General features: G+C 42.1%; 1 protein-coding gene across 1 annotated transcript in view; it reads right to left on the reverse strand.

Moving 5' to 3' along the window:
- Positions 1-26,601, reverse strand: part of LOC135530635 (interferon-induced very large GTPase 1-like) — a 40,936-nt gene extending 14,335 nt beyond the window's left edge. Inside the window, 15 exon segments of the mRNA XM_064958920.1 lie at positions 160-241; positions 788-877; positions 1,375-1,427; positions 2,213-2,293; positions 8,331-8,412; positions 8,959-9,048; positions 9,546-9,598; positions 10,384-10,464; positions 16,500-16,581; positions 17,128-17,217; positions 17,722-17,774; positions 18,559-18,639; positions 25,636-25,678; positions 25,847-26,446; positions 26,545-26,601. Of these exon segments, the coding sequence (XP_064814992.1) occupies positions 160-241; positions 788-877; positions 1,375-1,427; positions 2,213-2,293; positions 8,331-8,412; positions 8,959-9,048; positions 9,546-9,598; positions 10,384-10,464; positions 16,500-16,581; positions 17,128-17,217; positions 17,722-17,774; positions 18,559-18,639; positions 25,636-25,678; positions 25,847-26,446; positions 26,545-26,601 (1,618 nt within the window).
- Between the last annotated feature and the right edge of the window lie 1,111 nt (positions 26,602-27,712).

Consider the following 27,712-nt stretch of genomic DNA (forward strand, 5'->3'; position numbering starts at 1 on the left):
TATCAATTACTTATCAGCAGCTCTTATATGTTGTCCACCACATGCAAAACATACGTAAACCTTTTTAATAGTTTGTAAATGCTTATTCATATGCTTATTCATTTTTTATAACAAAGTTTTACCAAATCCGATGTCATTGAAAGTGAAGTGTCATGGTACCTTGGGTTGTTTCTCCTGAGGACCTCTCCTTCCTTGGTTTAGATTCTCTGGCATTTGTCACTGGCTCTTTCTCTTCCAATTCCTATAAAAAGTTGAATTCAAAGCTTAACATGTTTAGTATATTACGACATTGAATCTAGAATTCTGGTCTTTTGGCGATGAAGCACAATAGCTTCCATTTAGAATAATGGCACATTAATACCTAGTCTGGCGGGCCTTGTTGGGGCTGAATTCATACGAAGGCTGTAGTTGTGATGCCTATCTTACTGATATTGTCAATGTTACATCAGCAAAGGCAATATGTTTGGAAAAAGGAAAGTGACTATACTTTTAACATGAATTTGTCACGTATCTTTCCATTTTAACACAGGTAATAAATCATATTTTAAGGTCCAGTATACCCCTGTTAAAGCGGCAGCCATAACATTGCCAAACTGTCCACAAGAAACGATTCCATTTTTTCTCAGTGAACCTCTAAAAAAGATAAAGATCTCACCCACTACACTTCAATTAGAGCAAGATCACACAATGTAATAGAACAACAAAAGTGGGTGGCTGCTATCTTGGATATTATGGAAGTACATTTCTTCAGAGTAGCCAACTCAGCACAATCCTAGTCATTACCCACCTTTTGTTCTCCATGTTTTCCCTGATGAGTCTTTTCTCTCAAGCCCTTCTCTGGTTTGGAAAAGGATGGGGCTAAAATCTCTGGATGGGGCTTTCGGTAAATAATACATCCACAAAAACAGTGATTACATTAGAGCCGCACAGTTACAGTATATATTTTATTGTAATTCACTTTACATCATTTTGGTTGAAAATGTACATACAGATGTAGGGTCTTAATTTGATCAATCTTTTGTTGCTGAGAATTTTCCTGCAAGGGAGCTTCCTGATTGAAATAAATTCACTGAAAACCCACACCAATATTTTTAATAGAATTGCTCTTTTCATGTAGCCTACTTTTGGCCAGCTAATAGCCTAATCAACAATCAAGCAACATTACGGCCTAAATGTAAAATCCTGTTGCTGCATGATTATTTTGCTGTGACATTATAGGACAAATTAAGATGCTACATCTGTACACAACATGCTGAAAATCAACCTTATTCAACCTTAAACAGAGACATTTAGCTTTGAGCTTGAAATATCATATTACAGGAACATGATCAGCATGACCACTGAGGACAGAAATCATGTAAATGTGTCTATTACCCTATATGCCTCATCCTTCTTGACAACGCGTTCACCTAACACCTCAGATGGGCCTGGAATTAAGGGAGAGATATAGTACTTTAATAAGGTCAGAATCTCAGATGCAGAAGGGAGATGCAGTAAGATCAGATACAGTAAAAATATTTGTATTAGTATGAAATGTATAATCCAGCTCTGTTATATCACCCACACACCCAGTTAAACACATACTCATGGAGACTACAATTATATAATGAAGATACATGTTTGGTATATTTCCATTACTGTGTCAACTTGAATATTTTTCAGAGTTTTGACATTTAAAATGTACATTTAAGTCATTGATCAGACGTGAAGTGTAAGGGCAATGAAAGGAGCTGGTATGAGGAGCTTTAAAGTAACTGTCCAGTGAAAATCTGACTTTAAAAGTTCATATTCTAAAAACTTGGGGGACAACAGGAGGGTTCTGGGTGTTCTGAGCAGCTCCACTCCGGTGTAGAATGTATGTTTTAGAATCTCAATAGTGTTTCCATTATTTTGGAAGTTACATGTATGTTCCCACATTACATCTTAATGTAATAATGTGGGGAGGAAAACAGCAGATAATTGTTTTATTTAATACTTAGTTTTCCCTCCAAAAATGTTTAATTATGTCCCTCATATTGTAATTAATTACAGGTCGTATTTCATAGAAAACTGGAAACACTGGAAAGTACTTTGAAGCTGTAATCCGCAATAGGTGAAAAACCCTTAAAGACCCTTTTAATAACACATTTTTAGGCAGCTACAAAATAGATATGGAAGAGTAATGTAAAATGCACTGAAGAGTAAGTAGCCAAACATAGTAATAAATCCTTACACTGAAAACGCTGCAACCTTTCCTCGGCCAACTTCCCAGGGGAGCGAGGCACTTGTGTAGTCGGGGTAACTGGATCTTCTTCTGGCAGAGGGGTCACAACACAATGTTTATATTTATTTTATTTTTTATTTCACCTTTATTTAACCAGGTAGGCTAGTTGAGAAGAAGTTCACATTTACGTCTGCAACATGGCCAAGATAAAGCACAGCAGTTCGACACATACAACAGCACAGTGTCACACATGGAATAAACAAGCATACAGTCAATAATACAGTAGAAAAAGTTAGTGCAAATGAGGTTAGATAAGGGATCTAGGGCTATGGTGGTGAGGTAATTACAATATAGCAATTAAACACTGGAATGGTAGATGTGCAAAAGATGAATGTGCAAGTAGAGATACTGGGGTGCAAAGGAGCAAAATAAATAAATAAATACAGTATGGGGGTTAGGTAGTTGGATGGGCAGTTTACAGATGGGCTATGTACAGGTGCAGTGATCTGTGAGCTGCTCTGACAGCTGGTGCTTAAAGATAGTGAGGGAGATTTGAGTCTCCAGCTTCAGTGATTTTTGCAGTTCATTCCAGTCATTGGCAGCAGAGAACTGGAAGGAAAGGCGGGCAAAGGAGGAATTGGCTTTGGGGGTGACCAGTGATATATACCTGCTGGAGTGCGTGCTACGGGTGGGTGCTGCTATGGTGACCAGTGAGCTGAGATAAGGCGGGGCTTTACCTAGCAGAGACTTGTAGATGACCTGGAGCCAGTGGGTTTGGCGACGACTATGAGGAGAGGGCCAGCCAACGAGAGCGTACAGGTCACAGTGGTGGGTAGTATATGGGGCTTTGGTGACAAAACAATGGCACTGTGATGGACTGCATCCAATTTATTGAGTAGAGTGTTGGAGGCTACTTTATAAATGACATCGCCGAAGTCGAGGACCTGTAGGATGGTCAGCTTTACAAGGGTATGTTTGGCAGCATGAGATAAGGATGCTTTGTTGCGAAACAGGAAGACGATTCTAGATTTAATTTTGGATTGGGGATGCTTAATGTGAGTCTGGAAGGAGAGTTTACAGTCTAGCCAGACACCTAGGTATTTATAATTGTCCAAATATTCTAAGTCAGAACCGTTCAGAGTAGTGATGCTGGACGGGCAGGTGCGGGCAGTGATCGGATGAAGATAATTAATTTAGTTTTACTTGCATTTAAGAACGATTGGAGGCCACGGGAGGAGAGTTGTATGGTATTGAAGCTCGTCTGGAGGTTAGTTAACACAGTGTCCAAAGAAGGGCCAGAAGTATACAGAATGGTGTCGTCTGCATAGAGTTGGATAAGAGAATCACAAGCAGCAAGAGCGACATCATTGATGTATACAGAGAAGAAAGTTAGGCCGAGAATTTAACCCTGTAGCACCCCTTAAGAGACTGCCAGAGGTCCAGACAAAAGGCCTTCCAATTTGACACATTGAACTCTATCAGAGAAGTAGTTGGTGAACCAGGCGAGGCAATCATTTCAGAAACCAGGCTGTTGAGTCTGCCAATAAGAATAGTACTTCCGGCGAAGACAGAGATGGCCGCCTCGCTTCCCGTTCCTAGGAAACTATGCAGTTTTTTGTTTTTTTACGTGTTATTTCTTACATTAGTACCCCAGGTCATCTTAGGTTTCATTACATACAGTCGAGAAGAACTACTGAATATAAGATCAGCGTCAACTCACCATCAGTACGACCAAGAATATGACTTTCATGAAGCGGATCCTGTGTTCTGCCTTTCAACCAGGACAACGGAATGGATCCCAGCCAGCGACCCAAAAAAACGACTTTGTAAAAGAGGGAAACGAAGCGGTCTTCTGGTCAGACTACGTAGACGGGCACATCGTGCCCCACTTCCTAGCATTCTTCTCGCCAATGTCCAGTCTCTTGACAACAAGGTTGATGAAATCCGAGCAAGGGTAGCATTCCAGAGGGACATCAGAGACTGTAACGTTCTTTGCTTCACGGAAACATGGCTCACTGGAGAGATACTTTCGGTGGCGGTTAAGCCAGCGGGTTTCTCCACGCATCGCGCCGACAGAAACAAACACCTTTCTGGTAAGAAGAGTGGTGGGGGCGTATGCCTTATGGCTAACGAGACGTGGTGTGATCACAGAAACATACAGGAACTCAAATCCTTCTGTTCACCTGATTTAGAATTCCTCACAATCAAATGTAGACCGCATTATCTACCAAGAGAATTCTCTTCGATTATAATCACAGCCGTATATATTCCCCCACAAGCAGACACATCGATGGCTCTGAACGAACTTTATTTGACTCTTTGCAAACTGGAATCCATACATCCTGAGGCTGCATTCATTGTAGCTGGGGATTTTAACAAGGCTAATCTGAAAACAAGACTCCCTAAAATGTATCAACATATCGATTGCGCCATCAGGGCTGGCAAAACCTTGGATCACTGTTATTCTAACTTCTGCAACGCATATAAGGCCCTGCCCCGCCGTCCTTTCGGGAAAGCTGACCTTGACTCCATTTTGCTGATCCCTGCCTACAGGCAGAAACTGAAACAAGAAGCCCAAACGCTGAGGTCTGTCCAACGCTGGTCCGACCAAGCTGATTCCACACTCCAAGACTGCTTCCATCACGTGGACTGGGACATGTTTCGTATTGCGTCAGGCAACAACATTGACGAATACGCTGATTCGGTGTGCGAGTTCATTAGAACGTGCGTTGAAGATGTCGTTCCCATAGCAACGATTAAAACATTCCCGAACCAGAAACCGTGGATTGATGGCAGCATTCGCGTGAAACTGAAAGCGCGAACCACTGCTTTTAATCAGGGCAAGGTGACTGGTAATATGACCGATTACAAACAGTGCAGCTATTCCCTCCGTAAGGCTATCAAACAAGCTAAGCGTCAGTATAGAGACAAAGTAGAATCTCAATTCAACGGCTCAGAAGCAAGAGGTATGTGGCAGGGTCTACAGTCAATCACGGACTATAAGACGAAATCCAGCACAGTCACGGACCAGGATGTCTTGCTCCCAGGCAGAGTAAATAACTTTTTTGCCCGCTTTGAGGACAATACAGTGCCACTGACACGGCCTACAACGGAAACATGCGGTCTCTCCTTCACTGCAGCCGAGGTGAGTAAAACATTTAAACGTGTTAACCCTCGCAAGGCTGCAGGCCCAGACGGCATCCCCAGCCGCACCCTCAGAGCATGCGCAGACCAGCTGGCTGGTGTGTTTACGGACATATTCAATCAATCCCTATACCAGTCTGCTGTTCCCACATGCGTCAAGAGGGCCACCATTGTTCCTGTTCCCAAGAAAGCTAAGGTAACTGAGCAAAACGACTACCGCCCCGTAGTACTCACTTCCGTCATCATGAAGTGCTTTGAGAGACTAGTCAAGGACCATATCACCTCCACCCTACCTGACACCCTAGACCCACTCCAATTTGCTTACCGCCCAAATAGGTCCACAGACGACGCAATCTCAACCACACTGCACACTGCCCTAACCCATCTGGACAAGAGGAATACCTATGTGAGAATGCTGTTCATCGACTACAGCTTGGCATTTAACACCTTAGTACCCTCCAAGCTCGTCATCAAGCTCGAGACCCTGGGTCTCGACCCCGCCCTGTGCAACTGGGTACTGGACTTCCTGACGGGCCGCCCCCAGGTGGTGAGGGTAGGCAACAACATCTCCACCCCGCTGATCCTCAACACTGGGGCCCCACAAGGGTGCGTTCTGAGCCCTCTCCTGCACTCCCTGTTCACCCACGACTGCGTGGCAACGCACGCCTCCAACTCAATCATCAAGACACAACAGTGGTAGGCTTGATTACCAACAACGACGAGACAGACTACAGGGAGGAGGTGAGGGCCCTCGGAGTGTGGTGTCAGGACAAAAACCTCACATTCAACGTCAACAAAACTAAGGAGATGATTGTGGACTTCATGAAACAGCAGAGGGAACACCCCCCAATCCACATCAATGGAACAGCAGTGGAGAGGGTAGTACGTTTTAAGTTCCTCGGCATACACATCACAGACAAACGGAATTGTTCCACTCACACAGTCAGCATCTTGAAGAAGGCGCAGCAGCGCCTCTTCAACCTCAGGAGGCTGAAGAAATTCGCCTTGTCACCAAAAGCACTCACAAACTTCTACAGATGCACAATCGAGAGCATCCTGGCGGGCTGTATCATCGCCTGGTACGGCAACTGCTCCGCCCACAACCGTAAGGCTCTCCAGAGTGTAGTGAGGTCTGCACAACGTATCACCGGGGGCAAACTACCTGCCCTCCAGGACACCTACACCACCCGATGTTACAGGAAGGCCATAAAGGTCATCAAGGACAACACCCACTCGAGCCACTGCCTGTTCACCCCGCTATCATCCAGAAGGCGAGGTCAGTACAGGTGCATCAAAGCTGGGACCGAGAGACTGAAAAACAGCTTCTATCTCAAGGCCATCAGACTGTTAAACAGCAACCACTAACATTGAGTGGCTGCTGCCAACACACTGACTCAACTCCAGCCACTTCAATAATGGGAATTGATGGGAAGGATGTAAAATATATCACTAGCCACTTTAAACAATGCTACCTAAAATAATGTTTACATACCCTACATTATTCATCTCATATGTATACGTATATACTGTACTCTATCATCTACTGCATCCTTATGTAATACATGTATCACTAGCCACTTTAACTATGCCACCTTGTTTACATACTCATCTCATATGTATATACTGTACTCGATACCATCTACTGTATCTGGCCTATGCTGCTCTGCACCATCACTCATTCATATATTTATGTACATATTCTTTATCCCCTTACACTATGTATAAGAAATTAGTTTTGGAATTGTTAGTTAGATTACTTGTTGGTTATTACTGCATTGTCGGAACTGGAAGCACAAGCATTTCGCTACACTCGCATTAACATCTGCTAACCATGTGTATGTGACAAATAAAATTTGATTTGATTTGATTTGAAGAATGTGGTGACTGACAGAGTCGAATGCCTTGGCCAGGTCTATGAATACGGCTGCACAGTAATGTCTCTTATCAATGGTGGTTATGATATCGTTTGGGCCTTGAGTGTGGCTGAGGTGCACCCATAACCAGCTCTGAAACCAGATTGCATAGCGGAGAAGGTACGGTGGGATTCGAAATGGTCGGTATTCTGTTTGTTAACTTGGCTTCCGAAGACCTTAGAAAGGCAGGGTAGGATAGATATAAGTCTGCAGCAGTTAGGGTCTAGAGTGTCTCCCCTTTGAAGAGGGGCATGACTGCAGCAGCTTTCCAATCTTTGGAAATCTCAGACGATACGAAAGTGAGGTTGAACATGCTAGTAATAGGGGTTGCAACAATTTCGGCAGATAATTTTAAGAAGAGAGGGTCCAGATTGTCTAGCCCGGCTGATTTGTAGCGGTCCAGATTTTGCAGCTCTTTCAGAACATCAGCTACCTGGATTTGGGTGAAGGAGAAATGGGGAGGCTTTATCTGACTTGCTTTTCTGTACCTCCTCCTGTAGCTGGCTAACCTGCTCCTGCATTGCTTGCATTGACTGCAGTTGATTCAACATGAAGCCCTGTAGTATGGCTCAAAGCACTGCCATGCCATCAGGAGTGCTAGTGCTGTGAGGGGGTTTCATGTTTCATTTATTCAGTGATCACTTGTTTCCTGTGGATGGGGCTTTTTCATCCAGTGGGGGTAGAACCTTGGTGGCCAAAATAATGGCCTGCCTAGCATTTTTATACATGACCTTAAGCATGAAGGGATGTTAATTGCCTAATTAACTTAAGAACCACACCTGTGTGGAAGCACATGCTTTCAATATATTTTGTGTACCTCATTTACTCAAGTGATTCCATTATTTTGGCAGTTACCTGTTGCTTCCCGCATTATGTCTTATTGTAATAATGTGGGGGGAAAATCTGATTATTATCAATTACTTATCAGCAGCTCTTATATGTTGTCCACCACATGCAAAACATACGTAAACCTTTTTAATAGTTTGTAAATGCTTATTCATATGCTTATTCATTTTTTATAACAAAGTTTTACCAAATCCGATGTCATTGAAAGTGAAGTGTCATGGTACCTTGGGTTGTTTCTCCTGAGGACCTCTCCTTCCTTGGTTTAGATTCTCTGGCATTTGTCACTGGCTCTTTCTCTTCCAATTCCTATAAAAAGTTGAATTCAAAGCTTAACATGTTTAGTATATTACGACATTGAATCTAGAATTCTGGTCTTTTGGCGATGAAGCACAATAGCTTCCATTTAGAATAATGGCACATTAATACCTAGTCTGGCGGGCCTTGTTGGGGCTGAATTCATACGAAGGCTGTAGTTGTGATGCCTATCTTACTGATATTGTCAATGTTACATCAGCAAAGGCAATATGTTTGGAAAAAGGAAAGTGACTATACTTTTAACATGAATTTGTCACGTATCTTTCCATTTTAACACAGGTAATAAATCATATTTTAAGGTCCAGTATACCCCTGTTAAAGCGGCAGCCATAACATTGCCAAACTGTCCACAAGAAACGATTCCATTTTTTCTCAGTGAACCTCTAAAAAAGATAAAGATCTCACCCACTACACTTCAATTAGAGCAAGATCACACAATGTAATAGAACAACAAAAGTGGGTGGCTGCTATCTTGGATATTATGGAAGTACATTTCTTCAGAGTAGCCAACTCAGCACAATCCTAGTCATTACCCACCTTTTGTTCTCCATGTTTTCCCTGATGAGTCTTTTCTCTCAAGCCCTTCTCTGGTTTGGAAAAGGATGGGGCTAAAATCTCTGGATGGGGCTTTCGGTAAATAATACATCCACAAAAACAGTGATTACATTAGAGCCGCACAGTTACAGTATATATTTTATTGTAATTCACTTTACATCATTTTGGTTGAAAATGTACATACAGATGTAGGGTCTTAATTTGATCAATCTTTTGTTGCTGAGAATTTTCCTGCAAGGGAGCTTCCTGATTGAAATAAATTCACTGAAAACCCACACCAATATTTTTAATAGAATTGCTCTTTTCATGTAGCCTACTTTTGGCCAGCTAATAGCCTAATCAACGATCAAGCAACATTACGGCCTAAATGTAAAATCCTGTTGCTGCATGATTATTTTGCTGTGACATTATAGGACAAATTAAGATGCTACATCTGTACACAACATGCTGAAAATCAACCTTATTCAACCTTAAACAGAGACATTTAGCTTTGAGCTTGAAATATCATATTACAGGAACATGATCAGCATGACCACTGAGGACAGAAATCATGTAAATGTGTCTATTACCCTATATGACACATCCTTCTTGACAACTCGTTCACCTAACACCTCAGATGGGCCTGGAATTAAGGGAGAGATATAGTACTTTAATAAGGTCAGAATCTCAGATGCAGAAGGGAGATGCAGTAAGATCAGATACAGTAAAAATATTTGTATTAGTATGAAATGTATAATCCAGCTCTGTTATATCACCCACACACCCAGTTAAACACATACTCATGGAGACTACAATTATATAATGAAGATACATGTTTGGTATATTTCCATTACTGTGTCAACTTGAATATTTTTCAGAGTTTTGACATTTAAAATGTACATTTAAGTCATTGATCAGACGTGAAGTGTAAGGGCAATGAAAGGAGCTGGTATGAGGAGCTTTAAAGTAACTGTCCAGTGAAAATCTGACTTTAAAAGTTCATATTCTAAAAACTTGGGGGACAACAGGAGGGTTCTGGGTGTTCTGAGCAGCTCCACTCCGGTGTAGAATGTATGTTTTAGAATCTCAATAGTGTTTCCATTATTTTGGAAGTTACATGTATGTTCCCACATTACATCTTAATGTAATAATGTGGGGAGGAAAACAGCAGATAATTGTTTTATTTAATACTTAGTTTTCCCTCCAAAAATGTTTAATTATGTCCCTCATATTGTAATTAATTACAGGTCGTATTTCATAGAAAACTGGAAACACTGGAAAGTACTTTGAAGCTGTAATCCGCAATAGGTGAAAAACCCTTAAAGACCCTTTTAATAACACATTTTTAGGCAGCTACAAAATAGATATGGAAGAGTAATGTAAAATGCACTGAAGAGTAAGTAGCCAAACATAGTAATAAATCCTTACACTGAAAACGCTGCAACCTTTCCTCGGCCAACTTCCCAGGGGAGCGAGGCACTTGTGTAGTCGGGGTAACTGGATCTTCTTCTGGCAGAGGGGTCACAACACAATGTTTATATTTATTTTATTTTTTATTTCACCTTTATTTAACCAGGTAGGCTAGTTGAGAAGAAGTTCACATTTACGTCTGCAACATGGCCAAGATAAAGCACAGCAGTTCGACACATACAACAGCACAGTGTCACACATGGAATAAACAAGCATACAGTCAATAATACAGTAGAAAAAGTTAGTGCAAATGAGGTTAGATAAGGGATCTAGGGCTATGGTGGTGAGGTAATTACAATATAGCAATTAAACACTGGAATGGTAGATGTGCAAAAGATGAATGTGCAAGTAGAGATACTGGGGTGCAAAGGAGCAAAATAAATAAATAAATACAGTATGGGGGTTAGGTAGTTGGATGGGCAGTTTACAGATGGGCTATGTACAGGTGCAGTGATCTGTGAGCTGCTCTGACAGCTGGTGCTTAAAGATAGTGAGGGAGATTTGAGTCTCCAGCTTCAGTGATTTTTGCAGTTCATTCCAGTCATTGGCAGCAGAGAACTGGAAGGAAAGGCGGGCAAAGGAGGAATTGGCTTTGGGGGTGACCAGTGATATATACCTGCTGGAGTGCGTGCTACGGGTGGGTGCTGCTATGGTGACCAGTGAGCTGAGATAAGGCGGGGCTTTACCTAGCAGAGACTTGTAGATGACCTGGAGCCAGTGGGTTTGGCGACGACTATGAGGAGAGGGCCAGCCAACGAGAGCGTACAGGTCACAGTGGTGGGTAGTATATGGGGCTTTGGTGACAAAACAATGGCACTGTGATGGACTGCATCCAATTTATTGAGTAGAGTGTTGGAGGCTACTTTATAAATGACATCGCCGAAGTCGAGGACCTGTAGGATGGTCAGCTTTACAAGGGTATGTTTGGCAGCATGAGATAAGGATGCTTTGTTGCGAAACAGGAAGACGATTCTAGATTTAATTTTGGATTGGGGATGCTTAATGTGAGTCTGGAAGGAGAGTTTACAGTCTAGCCAGACACCTAGGTATTTATAATTGTCCAAATATTCTAAGTCAGAACCGTTCAGAGTAGTGATGCTGGACGGGCAGGTGCGGGCAGTGATCGGATGAAGATAATTAATTTAGTTTTACTTGCATTTAAGAACGATTGGAGGCCACGGGAGGAGAGTTGTATGGTATTGAAGCTCGTCTGGAGGTTAGTTAACACAGTGTCCAAAGAAGGGCCAGAAGTATACAGAATGGTGTCGTCTGCATAGAGTTGGATAAGAGAATCACAAGCAGCAAGAGCGACATCATTGATGTATACAGAGAAGAAAGTTAGGCCGAGAATTTAACCCTGTAGCACCCCTTAAGAGACTGCCAGAGGTCCAGACAAAAGGCCTTCCAATTTGACACATTGAACTCTATCAGAGAAGTAGTTGGTGAACCAGGCGAGGCAATCATTTCAGAAACCAGGCTGTTGAGTCTGCCAATAAGAATAGTACTTCCGGCGAAGACAGAGATGGCCGCCTCGCTTCGCGTTCCTAGGAAACTATGCAGTTTTTTGTTTTTTTACGTGTTATTTCTTACATTAGTACCCCAGGTCATCTTAGGTTTCATTACATACAGTCGAGAAGAACTACTGAATATAAGATCAGCGTCAACTCACCATCAGTACGACCAAGAATATGACTTTCATGAAGCGGATCCTGTGTTCTGCCTTTCAACCAGGACAACGGAATGGATCCCAGCCAGCGACCCAAAAAACGACTTTGTAAAAGAGGGAAACGAAGCGGTCTTCTGGTCAGACTACGTAGACGGGCACATCGTGCCCCACTTCCTAGCATTCTTCTCGCCAATGTCCAGTCTCTTGACAACAAGGTTGATGAAATCCGAGCAAGGGTAGCATTCCAGAGGGACATCAGAGACTGTAACGTTCTTTGCTTCACGGAAACATGGCTCACTGGAGAGATACTTTCGGTGGCGGTTAAGCCAGCGGGTTTCTCCACGCATCGCGCCGACAGAAACAAACACCTTTCTGGTAAGAAGAGTGGTGGGGGCGTATGCCTTATGGCTAACGAGACGTGGTGTGATCACAGAAACATACAGGAACTCAAATCCTTCTGTTCACCTGATTTAGAATTCCTCACAGTCAAATGTAGACCGCATTATCTACCAAGAGAATTCTCTTCGATTATAATCACAGCCGTATATATTCCCCCACAAGCAGACACATCGATGGCTCTGAACGAACTTTATTTGACTCTTTGCAAACTGGAATCCATACATCCTGAGGCTGCATTCATTGTAGCTGGGGATTTTAACAAGGCTAATCTGAAAACAAGACTCCCTAAAATGTATCAACATATCGATTGCGCCATCAGGGCTGGCAAAACCTTGGATCACTGTTATTCTAACTTCTGCAACGCATATAAGGCCCTGCCCCGCCGTCCTTTCGGGAAAGCTGACCTTGACTCCATTTTGCTGATCCCTGCCTACAGGCAGAAACTGAAACAAGAAGCCCAAACGCTGAGGTCTGTCCAACGCTGGTCCGACCAAGCTGATTCCACACTCCAAGACTGCTTCCATCACGTGGACTGGGACATGTTTCGTATTGCGTCAGGCAACAACATTGACGAATACGCTGATTCGGTGTGCGAGTTCATTAGAACGTGCGTTGAAGATGTCGTTCCCATAGCAACGATTAAAACATTCCCGAACCAGAAACCGTGGATTGATGGCAGCATTCGCGTGAAACTGAAAGCGCGAACCACTGCTTTTAATCAGGGCAAGGTGACTGGTAATATGACCGATTACAAACAGTGCAGCTATTCCCTCCGTAAGGCTATCAAACAAGCTAAGCGTCAGTATAGAGACAAAGTAGAATCTCAATTCAACGGCTCAGAAGCAAGAGGTATGTGGCAGGGTCTACAGTCAATCACGGACTATAAGACGAAATCCAGCACAGTCACGGACCAGGATGTCTTGCTCCCAGGCAGAGTAAATAACTTTTTTGCCCGCTTTGAGGACAATACAGTGCCACTGACACGGCCTACAACGGAAACATGCGGTCTCTCCTTCACTGCAGCCGAGGTGAGTAAAACATTTAAACGTGTTAACCCTCGCAAGGCTGCAGGCCCAGACGGCATCCCCAGCCGCACCCTCAGAGCATGCGCAGACCAGCTGGCTGGTGTGTTTACGGACATATTCAATCAATCCCTATACCAGTCTGCTGTTCCCACATGCGTCAAGAGGGCCACCATTGTTCCTGTTCCCAAGAAAGCTAAGGTAACTGAGCAAAACGACTACCGCCCCGTAGTACTCACTTCCGTCATCATGAAGTGCTTTGAAAGACTAGTCAAGGACCATATCACCTCCACCCTACCTGACACCCTAGACCCACTCCAATTTGCTTACCGCCCAAATAGGTCCACAGACGACGCAATCTCAACCACACTGCACACTGCCCTAACCCATCTGGACAAGAGGAATACCTATGTGAGAATGCTGTTCATCGACTACAGCTTGGCATTTAACACCTTAGTACCCTCCAAGCTCGTCATCAAGCTCGAGACCCTGGGTCTCGACCCCGCCCTGTGCAACTGGGTACTGGACTTCCTGACGGGCCGCCCCCAGGTGGTGAGGGTAGGCAACAACATCTCCACCCCGCTGATCCTCAACACTGGGGCCCCACAAGGGTGCGTTCTGAGCCCTCTCCTGCACTCCCTGTTCACCCACGACTGCGTGGCAACGCACGCCTCCAACTCAATCATCAAGACACAACAGTGGTAGGCTTGATTACCAACAACGACGAGACAGACTACAGGGAGGAGGTGAGGGCCCTCGGAGTGTGGTGTCAGGACAAAAACCTCACATTCAACGTCAACAAAACTAAGGAGATGATTGTGGACTTCATGAAACAGCAGAGGGAACACCCCCCAATCCACATCAATGGAACAGCAGTGGAGAGGGTAGTACGTTTTAAGTTCCTCGGCATACACATCACAGACAAACGGAATTGTTCCACTCACACAGTCAGCATCTTGAAGAAGGCGCAGCAGCGCCTCTTCAACCTCAGGAGGCTGAAGAAATTCGCCTTGTCACCAAAAGCACTCACAAACTTCTACAGATGCACAATCGAGAGCATCCTGGCGGGCTGTATCATCGCCTGGTACGGCAACTGCTCCGCCCACAACCGTAAGGCTCTCCAGAGTGTAGTGAGGTCTGCACAACGTATCACCGGGGCAAACTACCTGCCCTCCAGGACACCTACACCACCCGATGTTACAGGAAGGCCATAAAGGTCATCAAGGACAACACCCACTCGAGCCACTGCCTGTTCACCCCGCTATCATCCAGAAGGCGAGGTCAGTACAGGTGCATCAAAGCTGGGACCGAGAGACTGAAAAACAGCTTCTATCTCAAGGCCATCAGACTGTTAAACAGCAACCACTAACATTGAGTGGCTGCTGCCAACACACTGACTCAACTCCAGCCACTTCAATAATGGGAATTGATGGGAAGGATGTAAAATATATCACTAGCCACTTTAAACAATGCTACCTAAAATAATGTTTACATACCCTACATTATTCATCTCATATGTATACGTATATACTGTACTCTATCATCTACTGCATCCTTATGTAATACATGTATCACTAGCCACTTTAACTATGCCACCTTGTTTACATACTCATCTCATATGTATATACTGTACTCGATACCATCTACTGTATCTGGCCTATGCTGCTCTGCACCATCACTCATTCATATATTTATGTACATATTCTTTATCCCCTTACACTATGTATAAGAAATTAGTTTTGGAATTGTTAGTTAGATTACTTGTTGGTTATTACTGCATTGTCGGAACTGGAAGCACAAGCATTTCGCTACACTCGCATTAACATCTGCTAACCATGTGTATGTGACAAATAAAATTTGATTTGATTTGATTTGAAGAATGTGGTGACTGACAGAGTCGAATGCCTTGGCCAGGTCTATGAATACGGCTGCACAGTAATGTCTCTTATCAATGGTGGTTATGATATCGTTTGGGCCTTGAGTGTGGCTGAGGTGCACCCATAACCAGCTCTGAAACCAGATTGCATAGCGGAGAAGGTACGGTGGGATTCGAAATGGTCGGTATTCTGTTTGTTAACTTGGCTTCCGAAGACCTTAGAAAGGCAGGGTAGGATAGATATAAGTCTGCAGCAGTTAGGGTCTAGAGTGTCTCCCCTTTGAAGAGGGGCATGACTGCAGCAGCTTTCCAATCTTTGGAAATCTCAGACGATACGAAAGTGAGGTTGAACATGCTAGTAATAGGGGTTGCAACAATTTCGGCAGATAATTTTAAGAAGAGAGGGTCCAGATTGTCTAGCCCGGCTGATTTGTAGCGGTCCAGATTTTGCAGCTCTTTCAGAACATCAGCTACCTGGATTTGGGTGAAGGAGAAATGGGGGAGGCTTTATCTGACTTGCTTTTCTGTACCTCCTCCTGTAGCTGGCTAACCTGCTCCTGCATTGCTTGCATTGACTGCAGTTGATTCAACATGAAGCCCTGTAGTATGGCTCAAAGCACTGCCATGCCATCAGGAGTGCTAGTGCTGTGAGGGGGTTTCATGTTTCATTTATTCAGTGATCACTTGTTTCCTGTGGATGGGGCTTTTTCATCCAGTGGGGGTAGAACCTTGGTGGCCAAAATAATGGTCTGCCTAGCATTTTTATACATGACCTTAAGCATGAAGGGATGTTAATTGCCTAATTAACTTAAGAACCACACCTGTGTGGAAGCACATGCTTTCAATATATTTTGTGTACCTCATTTACTCAAGTGATTCCATTATTTTGGCAGTTACCTGTTGCTTCCCGCATTATGTCTTATTGTAATAATGTGGGGGAAAATCTGATTATTATCAATTACTTATCAGCAGCTCTTATATGTTGTCCACCACATGCAAAACATACGTAAACCTTTTTAATAGTTTGTAAATGCTTATTCATATGCTTATTCATTTTTTATAACAAAGTTTTACCAAATCCGATGTCATTGAAAGTGAAGTGTCATGGTACCTTGGGTTGTTTCTCCTGAGGACCTCTCCTTCCTTGGTTTAGATTCTCTGGCATTTGTCACTGGCTCTTTCTCTTCCAATTCCTATAAAAAGTTGAATTCAAAGCTTAACATGTTTAGTATATTACGACATTGAATCTAGAATTCTGGTCTTTTGGCGATGAAGCACAATAGCTTCCATTTAGAATAATGGCACATTAATACCTAGTCTGGCGGGCCTTGTTGGGGCTGAATTCATACGAAGGCTGTAGTTGTGATGCCTATCTTACTGATATTGTCAATGTTACATCAGCAAAGGCAATATGTTTGGAAAAAGGAAAGTGACTATACTTTTAACATGAATTTGTCACGTATCTTTCCATTTTAACACAGGTAATAAATCATATTTTAAGGTCCAGTATACCCCTGTTAAAGCGGCAGCCATAACATTGCCAAACTGTCCACAAGAAACGATTCCATTTTTTCTCAGTGAACCTCTAAAAAAGATAAAGATCTCACCCACTACACTTCAATTAGAGCAAGATCACACAATGTAATAGAACAACAAAAGTGGGTGGCTGCTATCTTGGATATTATGGAAGTACATTTCTTCAGAGTAGCCAACTCAGCACAATCCTAGTCATTACCCACCTTTTGTTCTCCATGTTTTCCCTGATGAGTCTTTTCTCTCAAGCCCTTCTCTGGTTTGGAAAAGGATGGGGCTAAAATCTCTGGATGGGGCTTTCGGTAAATAATACATCCACAAAAACAGTGATTACATTAGAGCCGCACAGTTACAGTATATATTTTATTGTAATTCACTTTACATCATTTTGGTTGAAAATGTACATACAGATGTAGGGTCTTAATTTGATCAATCTTTTGTTGCTGAGAATTTTCCTGCAAGGGAGCTTCCTGATTGAAATAAATTCACTGAAAACCCACACCAATATTTTTAATAGAATTGCTCTTTTCATGTAGCCTACTTTTGGCCAGCTAATAGCCTAATCAACGATCAAGCAACATTACGGCCTAAATGTAAAATCCTGTTGCTGCATGATTATTTTGCTGTGACATTATAGGACAAATTAAGATGCTACATCTGTACACAACATGCTGAAAATCAACCTTATTCAACCTTAAACAGAGACATTTAGCTTTGAGCTTGAAATGAAACATATCATATTACAGGAACATGATCAGCATGACCACTGAGGACAGAAATCATGTAAATGTGTCTATTACCCTATATGCCTCATCCTTCTTGACAACGCGTTCACCTAACACCTCAGATGGGCCTGGAATTAAGGGAGAGATATAGTACTTTAATAAGGTCAGAATCTCAGATGCAGAAGGGAGATGCAGTAAGATCAGATACAGTAAAAATATTTGTATTAGTATGAAATGTATAATCCAGCTCTGTTATATCACCCACACACCCAGTTAAACACATACTCATGGAGACTACAATTATATAATGAAGATACATGTTTGGTATATTTCCATTACTGTGCCAACTTGAATATTTTTCAGAGTTTTGACATTTAAAATGTACATTTAAGTCATTGATCAGACGTGAAGTGTAAGGGCAATGAAAGGAACTGGTATGAGGAGCTTTAAAGTAACTGTCCAATGAAAATCTGACTTTAAAAGTTCATATTCTAAAAACTTGGGGGACAACAGGAGGGTTCTGGGTGTTCTGAGCAGCTCCACTCCGGTGTAGAATGTATGTTTTAGAATCTCAATAGTGTTTCCATTATTTTGGCAGTTATCTGTATGTTCCCACATTACATCTTAATGTAATAATGTGGGGGGAAAACAACAGATAATTGTTTTATTTAATACTTAGTTTTCCCTCCAAAACTGTTTAATTATGTCCCTCATATTGTAATTAATTACAGGTCGTATTTCATAGAAAACTGGAAACACTGGAAAGGACTTTAAAGCTGTAATCCGCAATAGGTGAAAAACCCTTAAAGACCCTTTTAATAACACATTTTTAGGCAGCTACAAAATACATATGGAAGAGTAATGTAAAATGCACTGAAGAGTAAGTCGCCAAACATAGTAATAAATCCTTACACTGAAAACGCTGCAACCTTTCCTCGGCCAACTTCCCAGGGGAGGGAGGCACTTGTGTAGTCGGGGTAACTGGATCTTCTTCTGGCAGAGGGGTCACAGCACAATGTTTATATTTATTTTATTTTTTATTTCACCTTTATTTAACCAGGTAGGCTAGTTGAGAACAAGTTCTCATTTACGTCTGCAACATGGCCAAGATAAAGCACAGCAGTTCGACACATACAACAGCACATAGTCACACATGGAATAAGCAAGCATACAGTCAATAATACAGTAGAAAAAAAGAGAAGTCTATTGACAGTGAGTGCAAATGAGGTTAGATAAGGGAGGTAAGGCAATAAATAGTATATGGTGGTGAGGTAATTACAATATAGCAATTCAACACTGGAATGGTGCAGAAGATGAATGTGCAAGTAGCGATACTGGGGTGCAAAGGAGCAAGATAAATAAAAAAATACAGTATGGGGGTGAGGTAGTTGGATGGGCAGTTTACAGATGGGCTATGTACAGGTGCAGTGATCTGTGAGCTGCTCTGACAGCTGGTGTTTAAAGCTAGTGAGGTAGATATGAGTCTCCAGCTTCAGTGATTTTTGCAGTTCATTCCAGTCATTGGCAGCAGAGAACTGGAAGGAAAGGCGGGCAAAGGTAGAATTGGTTTTGGGGGTAACCAGTGAGATATACCTGCTGGAGCGCGTGCTACGGGTGGGTGCTGCTATGGTGACCAGTGAGCTGAGATAAGGCGGGGCTTTACCAAGCAGAGACTTGTAGATGACCTGGAGCCAGTGGGTTTGGCGACGACTATGAAGCGAGGGCCAGCCAACAAGAGTGTACAGGTCACAGTGGTGGGTAGTACAGTGGGGCAAAAAAGTATTTATTCAGCCACCAATTGTGCAAGTTCTCCCACTTAAAAAAATGAGAGAGGCCTGTAATTTTCATCATAGGTACACTTCAACTATGACAGACAAAATGAGAGAAAAATCCAGAAAATCACATTGTAGGATTTTTTATGAATTTATTTGCAAATGTTGGTGGAAAATAAGTATTTGGTCAACAACAAAAGTTTCTCAATACTTTGTTATATACCGTTTGTTGGCAATGACAGAGGTCAAACGTTTTCTGTAAGTCTTCACAAGGTTTTCACACACTGTTGCTGGTATTTTGGCACATTCCTCCATGCAGATCTCCTCTAGAGCAGTGATGTTTTGGGGATGTTGCTGGGCAGCACGGACTTTCAACTCCCTCCAAAGATTTTCTATGGGGTTGAGATCTGAGACTGGAAAGGCCACTCCAGGACCTTGAAATGCTTCTTACGAAGCCACTCCTTCGTTGCCCGGGCGGTGTGTTTGGGATCATTGTCATGCTGAAAGACCCAGCCACGTTTCATCTTCAATACCCTTGCTGATGGAAGGAGGTTTTCACTCAAAATCTCACGATACATGGCCCCATTCATTCTTTCCTTTATACAGATCAGTCGTCCTGGTCCCTTAGCAGAAAAACAGCCCCAAAGCATGATGTTTCCACCCCCATGCTTCACAGTAGGTATGGTATTCTTTGGATGCAACTCAGCATTCTTTGTCCTCCAAATGCGATGAGTTGAGTTTTTACCAAAAAGTTATATTTTGGTTTCATCTGACCATATGACATTCTTCCAATCTTCTTCTGGATCATCCAAATGCTCTCTAGCAAACTTCAGACGGGCCTGGACATGTACTGGCTTAAGCAGGGGGACACGTCTGGCACTGCAGGATTTGAGTCCCTGGCGGTGTAGTGTATTACTGATGGTAGGCTTTGTTACTTTGGTCCCAGCTCTCTGCAGGTCATTCACTAGGTCCCCCCATGTGGTTCTGGGATTTTTGCTCACCGTTCTTGTGATCATTTTGACCCCACGGGGTGAGATCTTGCATGGCGCCCAAGATCGAGGGAGATTATCAGTGGTCTTGTATGTCTTCCATTTCCTAATTGCTCCCACAGTTGATTTCTTCAAACCAAGCTGCTTACCTATTGCAGATTCAGTCTTCCCAGCCTGGTGCAGGTCTACAATTTTGTTTCTGGTGTCCTTTGACAGCTCTTTGGTCTTGGCCCTAGTGGAGTTTGGAGTGTGACTGTTTGAGGTTGTGGACAGGTGTCTTTTATACTGATAACAAGTTCAAACAAGTGCCATTAATACAGGCAACGAGTGGAGGACAGAGGAGCCTCTTAAAGAAGAAGTTACAGGTCTGTGAGAGCCAGAAATCTTGCTTGTTTGTAAGTGACCAAATAATTATTTTCCACCATAATTTGCAAATAAATTCATTATAAATACTACAATGTGATTATCTGGAGAATTTTTTTAATCCTTTTTTCTGTCATAGTTGAAGTGTACCTATGATGAAAATTACAGGCCTCTCTCATATTTTTAAGTGGGAGAACTTGCACAATTGGTGGCTGACTAAATACTTTTTTGCCCCACTGTACATGTTTGGTATATTTCCATACTGTGTCAACTTGAATATTTTTCAGAGTTTTGACATTTAAAATGTACATTTAAGTCATTGATCAGACGTGAAGTGTAAGGGCAATGAAAGGAACTGGTATGAGGAGCTTTAAAGTAACTGTCCAGTGACTTTAAAAGTTCATATTCTAAAAACTTGGGGGACAACAGGAGGGTTCTGGGTGTTCTGAGCAGCTCCACTCCGGTGTAGAATGTATGTTTAAGAATCTCAATAGTGTTTCCTTTATTTTGGAAGTTACATGTATGTTCCCACATTACATCTTAATGTAATAATGTGCAAGAGATAATAGTTTTTTTTTTAAATACTTACATTTTCCCTCCCAAAATGTTTAATTATATCACTAATATGGTAATTATTTATAGGTCATATTTATAGAAAACATTTAATAGAAAAAGTCATGCTGTAATGTAAAGTGCTACTGATTCCTCCAAATTTAACCAACCAAAACATACCATATATCTACCATATCTCATCTCATAATAATTCCCTTTGGAGTAGCTCAAGGGATTTACAGTTTATCTGAATTCACCTTTGATTTGACCTTTATTTAACTTGGCAAGTCAGTTAAGAACAAATTCTTATTTTCAATGACGGCCTAGGAACATTGGGTTAACGGCCTTGTTCAGGGGCAGATCGACAGATGTTTACCTTGTCAGCAACCTTTTGGTTACTGGCCCAATGCTCTAACCACTAGGTTACCTGCCGCCTACGGTCCAAGGACACCTAATAGTTTGGCTGAAACAATGCACCCATGTAAAACATTCGTAAAACCTTTTTAATAGTTTATACATCATTATTAATACTTAAGGGTAAGTTAACAGCATAGATATTGAAAGAGGTTTTCATCTTTGTATCTGTGCCATTATGGCGTGTGTGACAGCATGACCAGCGCCATTGAGGCCATCTTCATTTTAAAGTAGTCACTTTTATTCTTCTTTGGTGTTTGTAAAGGTGTAAAGCTAATATTGGTAATTTAAAGCCACCTGCATTGCTGGAGTCCTGAACCAAATCTTGTGTGTCCTTCATTTGTGGCCACTAGATTATGGTAATAGAGCCATTTAAGGAACATAGCACTGTATTTGAAGAAGAACACCGATCACGCTTGCAGGAGACTGTATTCACGGTAAACACTGCATTTGTCAGCTCAAACAGAAATGATCATAGAGAATGATAGAGGCCTCTAGTGGCCAATGGAAATTACCATAGAGAATGGCCGTATTAGCATGGGCAGCACAATTGAGGACTTCCACAATTTTAATGTACTCAACTGGGTGGGACTTCCAACTTCATTGACTAATCCCTCCTAGTGACCCTGTTGAAGTCATAACATCCATGTCCCTGGAGCTTATGCTAAATTGAGGGGAAACATTTGGGGTCACACTATCCATGTTCAAGAAAATGTGAAGGGAGGCCAAAATGTTGATCAGTAGGAAAGAGGGTCAAAGAAATGAAAGCTTATCAGTGCTGCTTGGGTTTGAGAAGGTTGTGCCTAAAAAAGTAATTGCGGGGAAATGCAGTGCAGCATTTGGTGGATGCCAGGGGCCTAGAGACGCTAGAGGCCCAGAGATATAAAATCAGAAGTTAGTAGGTGTTTGTTTTTTATTTTCTTAGTAGTACAGAATATGCAAACCATGATTGATGTTACACTCCAGCACAGTAGGTGGCAGCATGCACCTTAAACGTTTGTTTAACAAGGACCACCATTATACCATAGAAGAAGAAAAAGAAGAAGAAGAAGAAACAGAAGAAGAAGAAGCAGAAGAAGAGTAGGCAGGTTTCCATTGACCCAGGTTTATTAAACAATAGCAATGTCACAAACAACAACAACATTGTGACGTGTCATGGAAACATTTACATTACATTTACATTTGTCATGGCTCTTAAAGCGACAGCTCTATAGAATAAATGTTCTAAAGATTGACAAAATTTTGTATCCGTTTGAAAGGGGTGGATTTTTTTTCTTTCTTTGTGGCAAAACATTATTACGGAAAGAGTTTTTTGAAAAAATTATGATTGACGAATAATTTTGAAGGTATGGGGTATGTGATGTCATCATGTAACAATAAAGCTCCACTCCAATTTTAATTCTACATGCCTACTGCTTTCTAAATCTGTTCTTCAACTATACAAATAATGTTTCTTTGCAGGACAAGGGTTGTATTGACTTTCAAGAATGCTTGAATTGCTTCACCTTGCTTTTCTGGTTGGCTGGATGCAAGTTACAGGAGTGCAAGTTTCAGATCTAGGCTACAGGAGTGCACGTTTCAGATCTAGGCTACAGGAGTGCACAGATCAAGGCTACAGGAGTGCAAGTTTCAGATCTAGGCTACAGGAGTGCAAGTTTCAGATCTAGGCTACAGGAATGCAAGTTTCAGATCACGGCTACAGGAGTGCAAGTTTCAGATCTAGGCTACAGGAATGCAAGTTTCAGATCTAGGCTACAGGAGTGCAAGTTTCAGATCAAGGCTACAGGAGTGCAAGTTTCAGATCTAGGCTACAGGAGTGCAAGTTTCACCATGGCCATACGTTGTCACTTGAGAATTATTAGAATATGGCAAATATTAGTCAATTCATGCATTCTGTCCATGCAGGCTTTTGCAGGCTCCCTGAGATGTGAAACAGATAGGTGGTATGGCATACAGGCTGTCACCAATTTATAATTGTGAAATTACCCTAAATGGATCATGGAAATACATTTGACTCTAGTTTTTTTTGTAATGTTTTATTTTGTGTGACATCATTACATCCAACTGTTTTTATCGACACAATTCAGTTCAGTGGAAACACACCGTAGCAGTCAATTGTCACATCTATTTTCTATGCTCACTTTCTAACTAGCTACGTTTCCATCCAATTGGCAACAGATTTTCATCCGAATATCCTAAAATCAGCATGAAAACATTACAATTACTTTTGCTGTTATATTCCCATTTAATGAATAAAATATACAAGTTAAATGGGTTCCCATCACATTTTCTACTCTAGTAATGGTTTTGTCACAAAACAAATTGTGCTATATAGCGAATGTGCCCACTATGATATTAGCACGTGCGCTCTAGCCAGCAGCTCGCAGTGGCAAATTAGAGGAAAGTGGGAAGGGGAAAGGGGGATACCTAGTCAGTTGTACAATTGAATGCATTCAACTGAAATGTGTCTTCCGTATTGAATCAGAGAGGTGCGGAGGGCTGCCTTAATCGACGTCCACATCTTTGGCGCCCAGGGAACAATGGGTTGCTCAGGGGCAGAATGACATATTTTTACTTTAAATTAGTTAAATAGTTCAAATGTATGGCAAATTAGTTAATAGTAGTGATGGGGAAACAAAGCTTCATAAAGCATTAAGGCTTTCCAGACTATTGTGTCAAATAGGTTATTTACTCAAAGCTTTGATCAACAGTGTACCTGCTGGTCAAAATCATTTAGAGCAGTCAAATTATTATAGATGGCACCTGCTGGCAGCATAACCTTTTTGATCTTCTGTTCAACCATTCAGGTGTCGACGAAACAAAGCTACGGACGTTTTTGCTTTAAAAATGATACAGGCATTGGCATTTTTAGCTGAACATTTGTCAATAGACCAATAAGAGTGCCAAAGCAGCTAGTTTTCAGTTTTCCCCTCCCCACTCTAACCACTATCAGAAAGTCCTCGCAAAATTCTTGCTTGAGAAATTGCTCTTTGCTGAGAAGCAATTTAAAAAAAAAATAACTGAATTGAAAACAATCACAGTAAGGCACCTAATTGTTACCCAGAAATTATTTGAAATTGAGATAGAAATGGCTGCATTGGACCCTGTAAATCGGGTTGTCTTTTTTGCTTTAAAGAGCTTGGCATTTAGCTGAACAGTAGTCTTTCAGTTCACGTTTGCAATGTAAATCACTTTGGCATTATTTAGACAGGCAGACCAATGTTGATGTTTTTTCACTAATTGCTCTTTTGACCAATAAGATCAGCTCTGAAAAAGAGCTGTGAAACGATCTGATGTGATTGGTCAAAAGACCAATGTGTAAGAAATATCTAAATTGGGCTGCCTGTCTAAACACCGCGTTTGAACCTAAGTTTGCTGTGCTTTACTTGAGTGATTTGTTGTGCCTTCATGTACTAACTATTGAGTGGTTTTGGTCTCCTGCAAAGCGAACGCCGCCATTTTGTGTATTGCATTCTGAGAGCAGTCTTGCCCGAGCCTTCTTGTATGCATTTTCATCTATTATAGTAATACAAGTAGTTATATTTTTGTATCTGTGCGGTGTGTCCATGGTCCAGTACCCCGTTCAGGTCTCTATTGACACTGCCTTATCCAGAACCTGTCTGTTACGCCATTTTTTGTAAACAATATAAATTGCAAACAAACACTTTAGCCTCAAAACAGAGTTAAAACTACAATGTTGATATCATGAATTATCAATCCTTGCACACAAAGCTCTGTCTCCAGGCCCATCCCTCAGTCTTTGACATAAACAGCGATGGGGTGACCCTTTGTTATTGTTTGAACTGCAGATTGCCCCTTTAACAACTTTGACAAATGTCAATAACGTTGGTTTATTAATAATGAAAACGTATGTTGATACAGTAAAGGTTTGAACATACCTTCAATTAAAGACGGTCTCTGGTTGGGTTCTTCATCTGGTACCTGGTATCATAATAGAACAAGAATCAGTAAGAAAATGGAACTAATGTACTTGCACATAGTTTACATGACAAGTTTTCATTCAAAAACATTGACTTTGCAAGCAAAACTATAGAAAATCTGACAATGTGACAACACGATATCAGCATATTTCAAGAGAACGAAACGTACCTGTCTTCCTGCTTGTTTTATCTCATCATAGACTGTATCATGTCCTTTGTGTTCTGTTACTACACACAGACTGCAGATCAGCTCCTGGTCTGTCCTGCAGAACACCTCCAGAGCTCTGTGGTGTTCCTGGCAGAGTCTCTGCTGCAGGTCTTCTTTATACAGGGAGTCTCCTCTATACAGGGTGTTTCCTCTATACAGGGGGTCTCCTCTATACAGGGGGTCTCCTCTATACAGGGGGTCTCCTCTATACAGGGCGTCTCCTCTATACAGGGCGTCTCCTCTATACAGGGCGTCTCCTCTATACAGGGGGTCTCCTCTATACAGGGGGTCTCCTCTATACAGGGGGTCTCCTCTATACAGGGAGTCTCCTCTATACAGGGGGTCTCCTCTATACAGGGGGTCTCCTCTATACAGGGGGTCTCCTCTATACAGGGGGTCTCCTCTATACAGGGGGTCTCCTCTATACAGGGGGTCTCCTCTATACAGGGGGTCTCCTCTATACAGGGGGTCTCCTCTATACAGGGGGTCTCCTCTATACAGGGGGTCTCCTCTATACAGGGGTCTCTGAACAGGTCTCCAGTCACATCCACCAGGGTGTGTCTCTGTAGTTTAGGTACTGTGTAGTGCTTCCTAATGTGGGTCTCACAGTAGGACTGAGTGCAGGTCTGACAGGACTTCACAGCTTTGACCTCACATACATCACAGACCACCTCTCCTGGTCGGATGCTGTTCAGTGGAAGATGAAGAAACAACATAATGACATAAAAGAAAAAGATGTTTACAAAATAATGACATTTGCAGTATTACATGAGTAGTAGCCATATCACAACATAATATTCAGATTGTTTTATTAGTCATCCTCACAACTACTGGATAAGAATGTGGAAGAGCACAGTGTATGATCTCACTCTTCTTGTTGAGTAGAGGTTTCCTCCTTGAAAGAGACAGGAGGATCTATTGATTGGTGAGTCTTCTCTGATACACAACTCTGGGATGGTGACTCTGCTCTCTCCAGATGGACCCTACAAGTACAGTAATACACAACTCTGAGATGGTGGCTCTGCTCTCTCCAGATGGACCCTACAAGTACAGTAATACACAACTCTGAGATGGTGACTCTGCTCTCTCCAGATGGACCCTACAAATACAGTAATACACAACTCTGAGATGGTGGCTCTGCTCTCTCCAGATGGACCCTACAAGTACAGTAATACACAACTCTGAGATGGTGGCTCTGCTCTCTCCAGATGGACCCTACAAGTACAGTAATACACAACTCTGAGATGGTGACTCTGCTCTCTCCAGATGGACCCTACAAGTACAGTAATACACAACTCTGGGATGGTGACTCTGCTCTCTCCAGATGGACCCTACAAGTACAGTAATACACAACTCTGAGATGGTGGCTCTGCTCTCTCCAGATGGACCCTACAAGTACAGTAATACACAACTCTGAGATGGTGGCTCTGCTCTCTCCAGATGGACCCTACAAGTACAGTAATACACAACTCTGAGATGGTGACTCTGCTCTCTCCAGATGGACCCTACAAGTACAGTAATACACAACTCTGAGATGGTGGCTCTGCTCTCTCCAGATGGATCCTATAAGTTACACTAATTCAAAACGTTGAGGGATGGAAGTCAGACATGAATAAAATACATTGTCAAATACTTCAAATATTTGAGCTGCCTGCACTTTATTCAGTTTGTCCCATATAATGGAACCAATGGAATAGCTTTAAAAGAGCTAACGCCATGGTAACTCAACTACACCTTGTATCATTGTTATTAGACCTACCATATGTCTGGTGGAAAAGTCAACAAATTAATTCATATTGAGATCTACATTTATAAAGTTTGAAAATA

This window comes from Oncorhynchus masou, unplaced genomic scaffold (genome assembly GCF_036934945.1).
Source record: "Oncorhynchus masou masou isolate Uvic2021 unplaced genomic scaffold, UVic_Omas_1.1 unplaced_scaffold_1403, whole genome shotgun sequence".
In the NCBI taxonomy this organism is placed as follows: domain Eukaryota; kingdom Metazoa; phylum Chordata; class Actinopteri; order Salmoniformes; family Salmonidae; genus Oncorhynchus; species Oncorhynchus masou.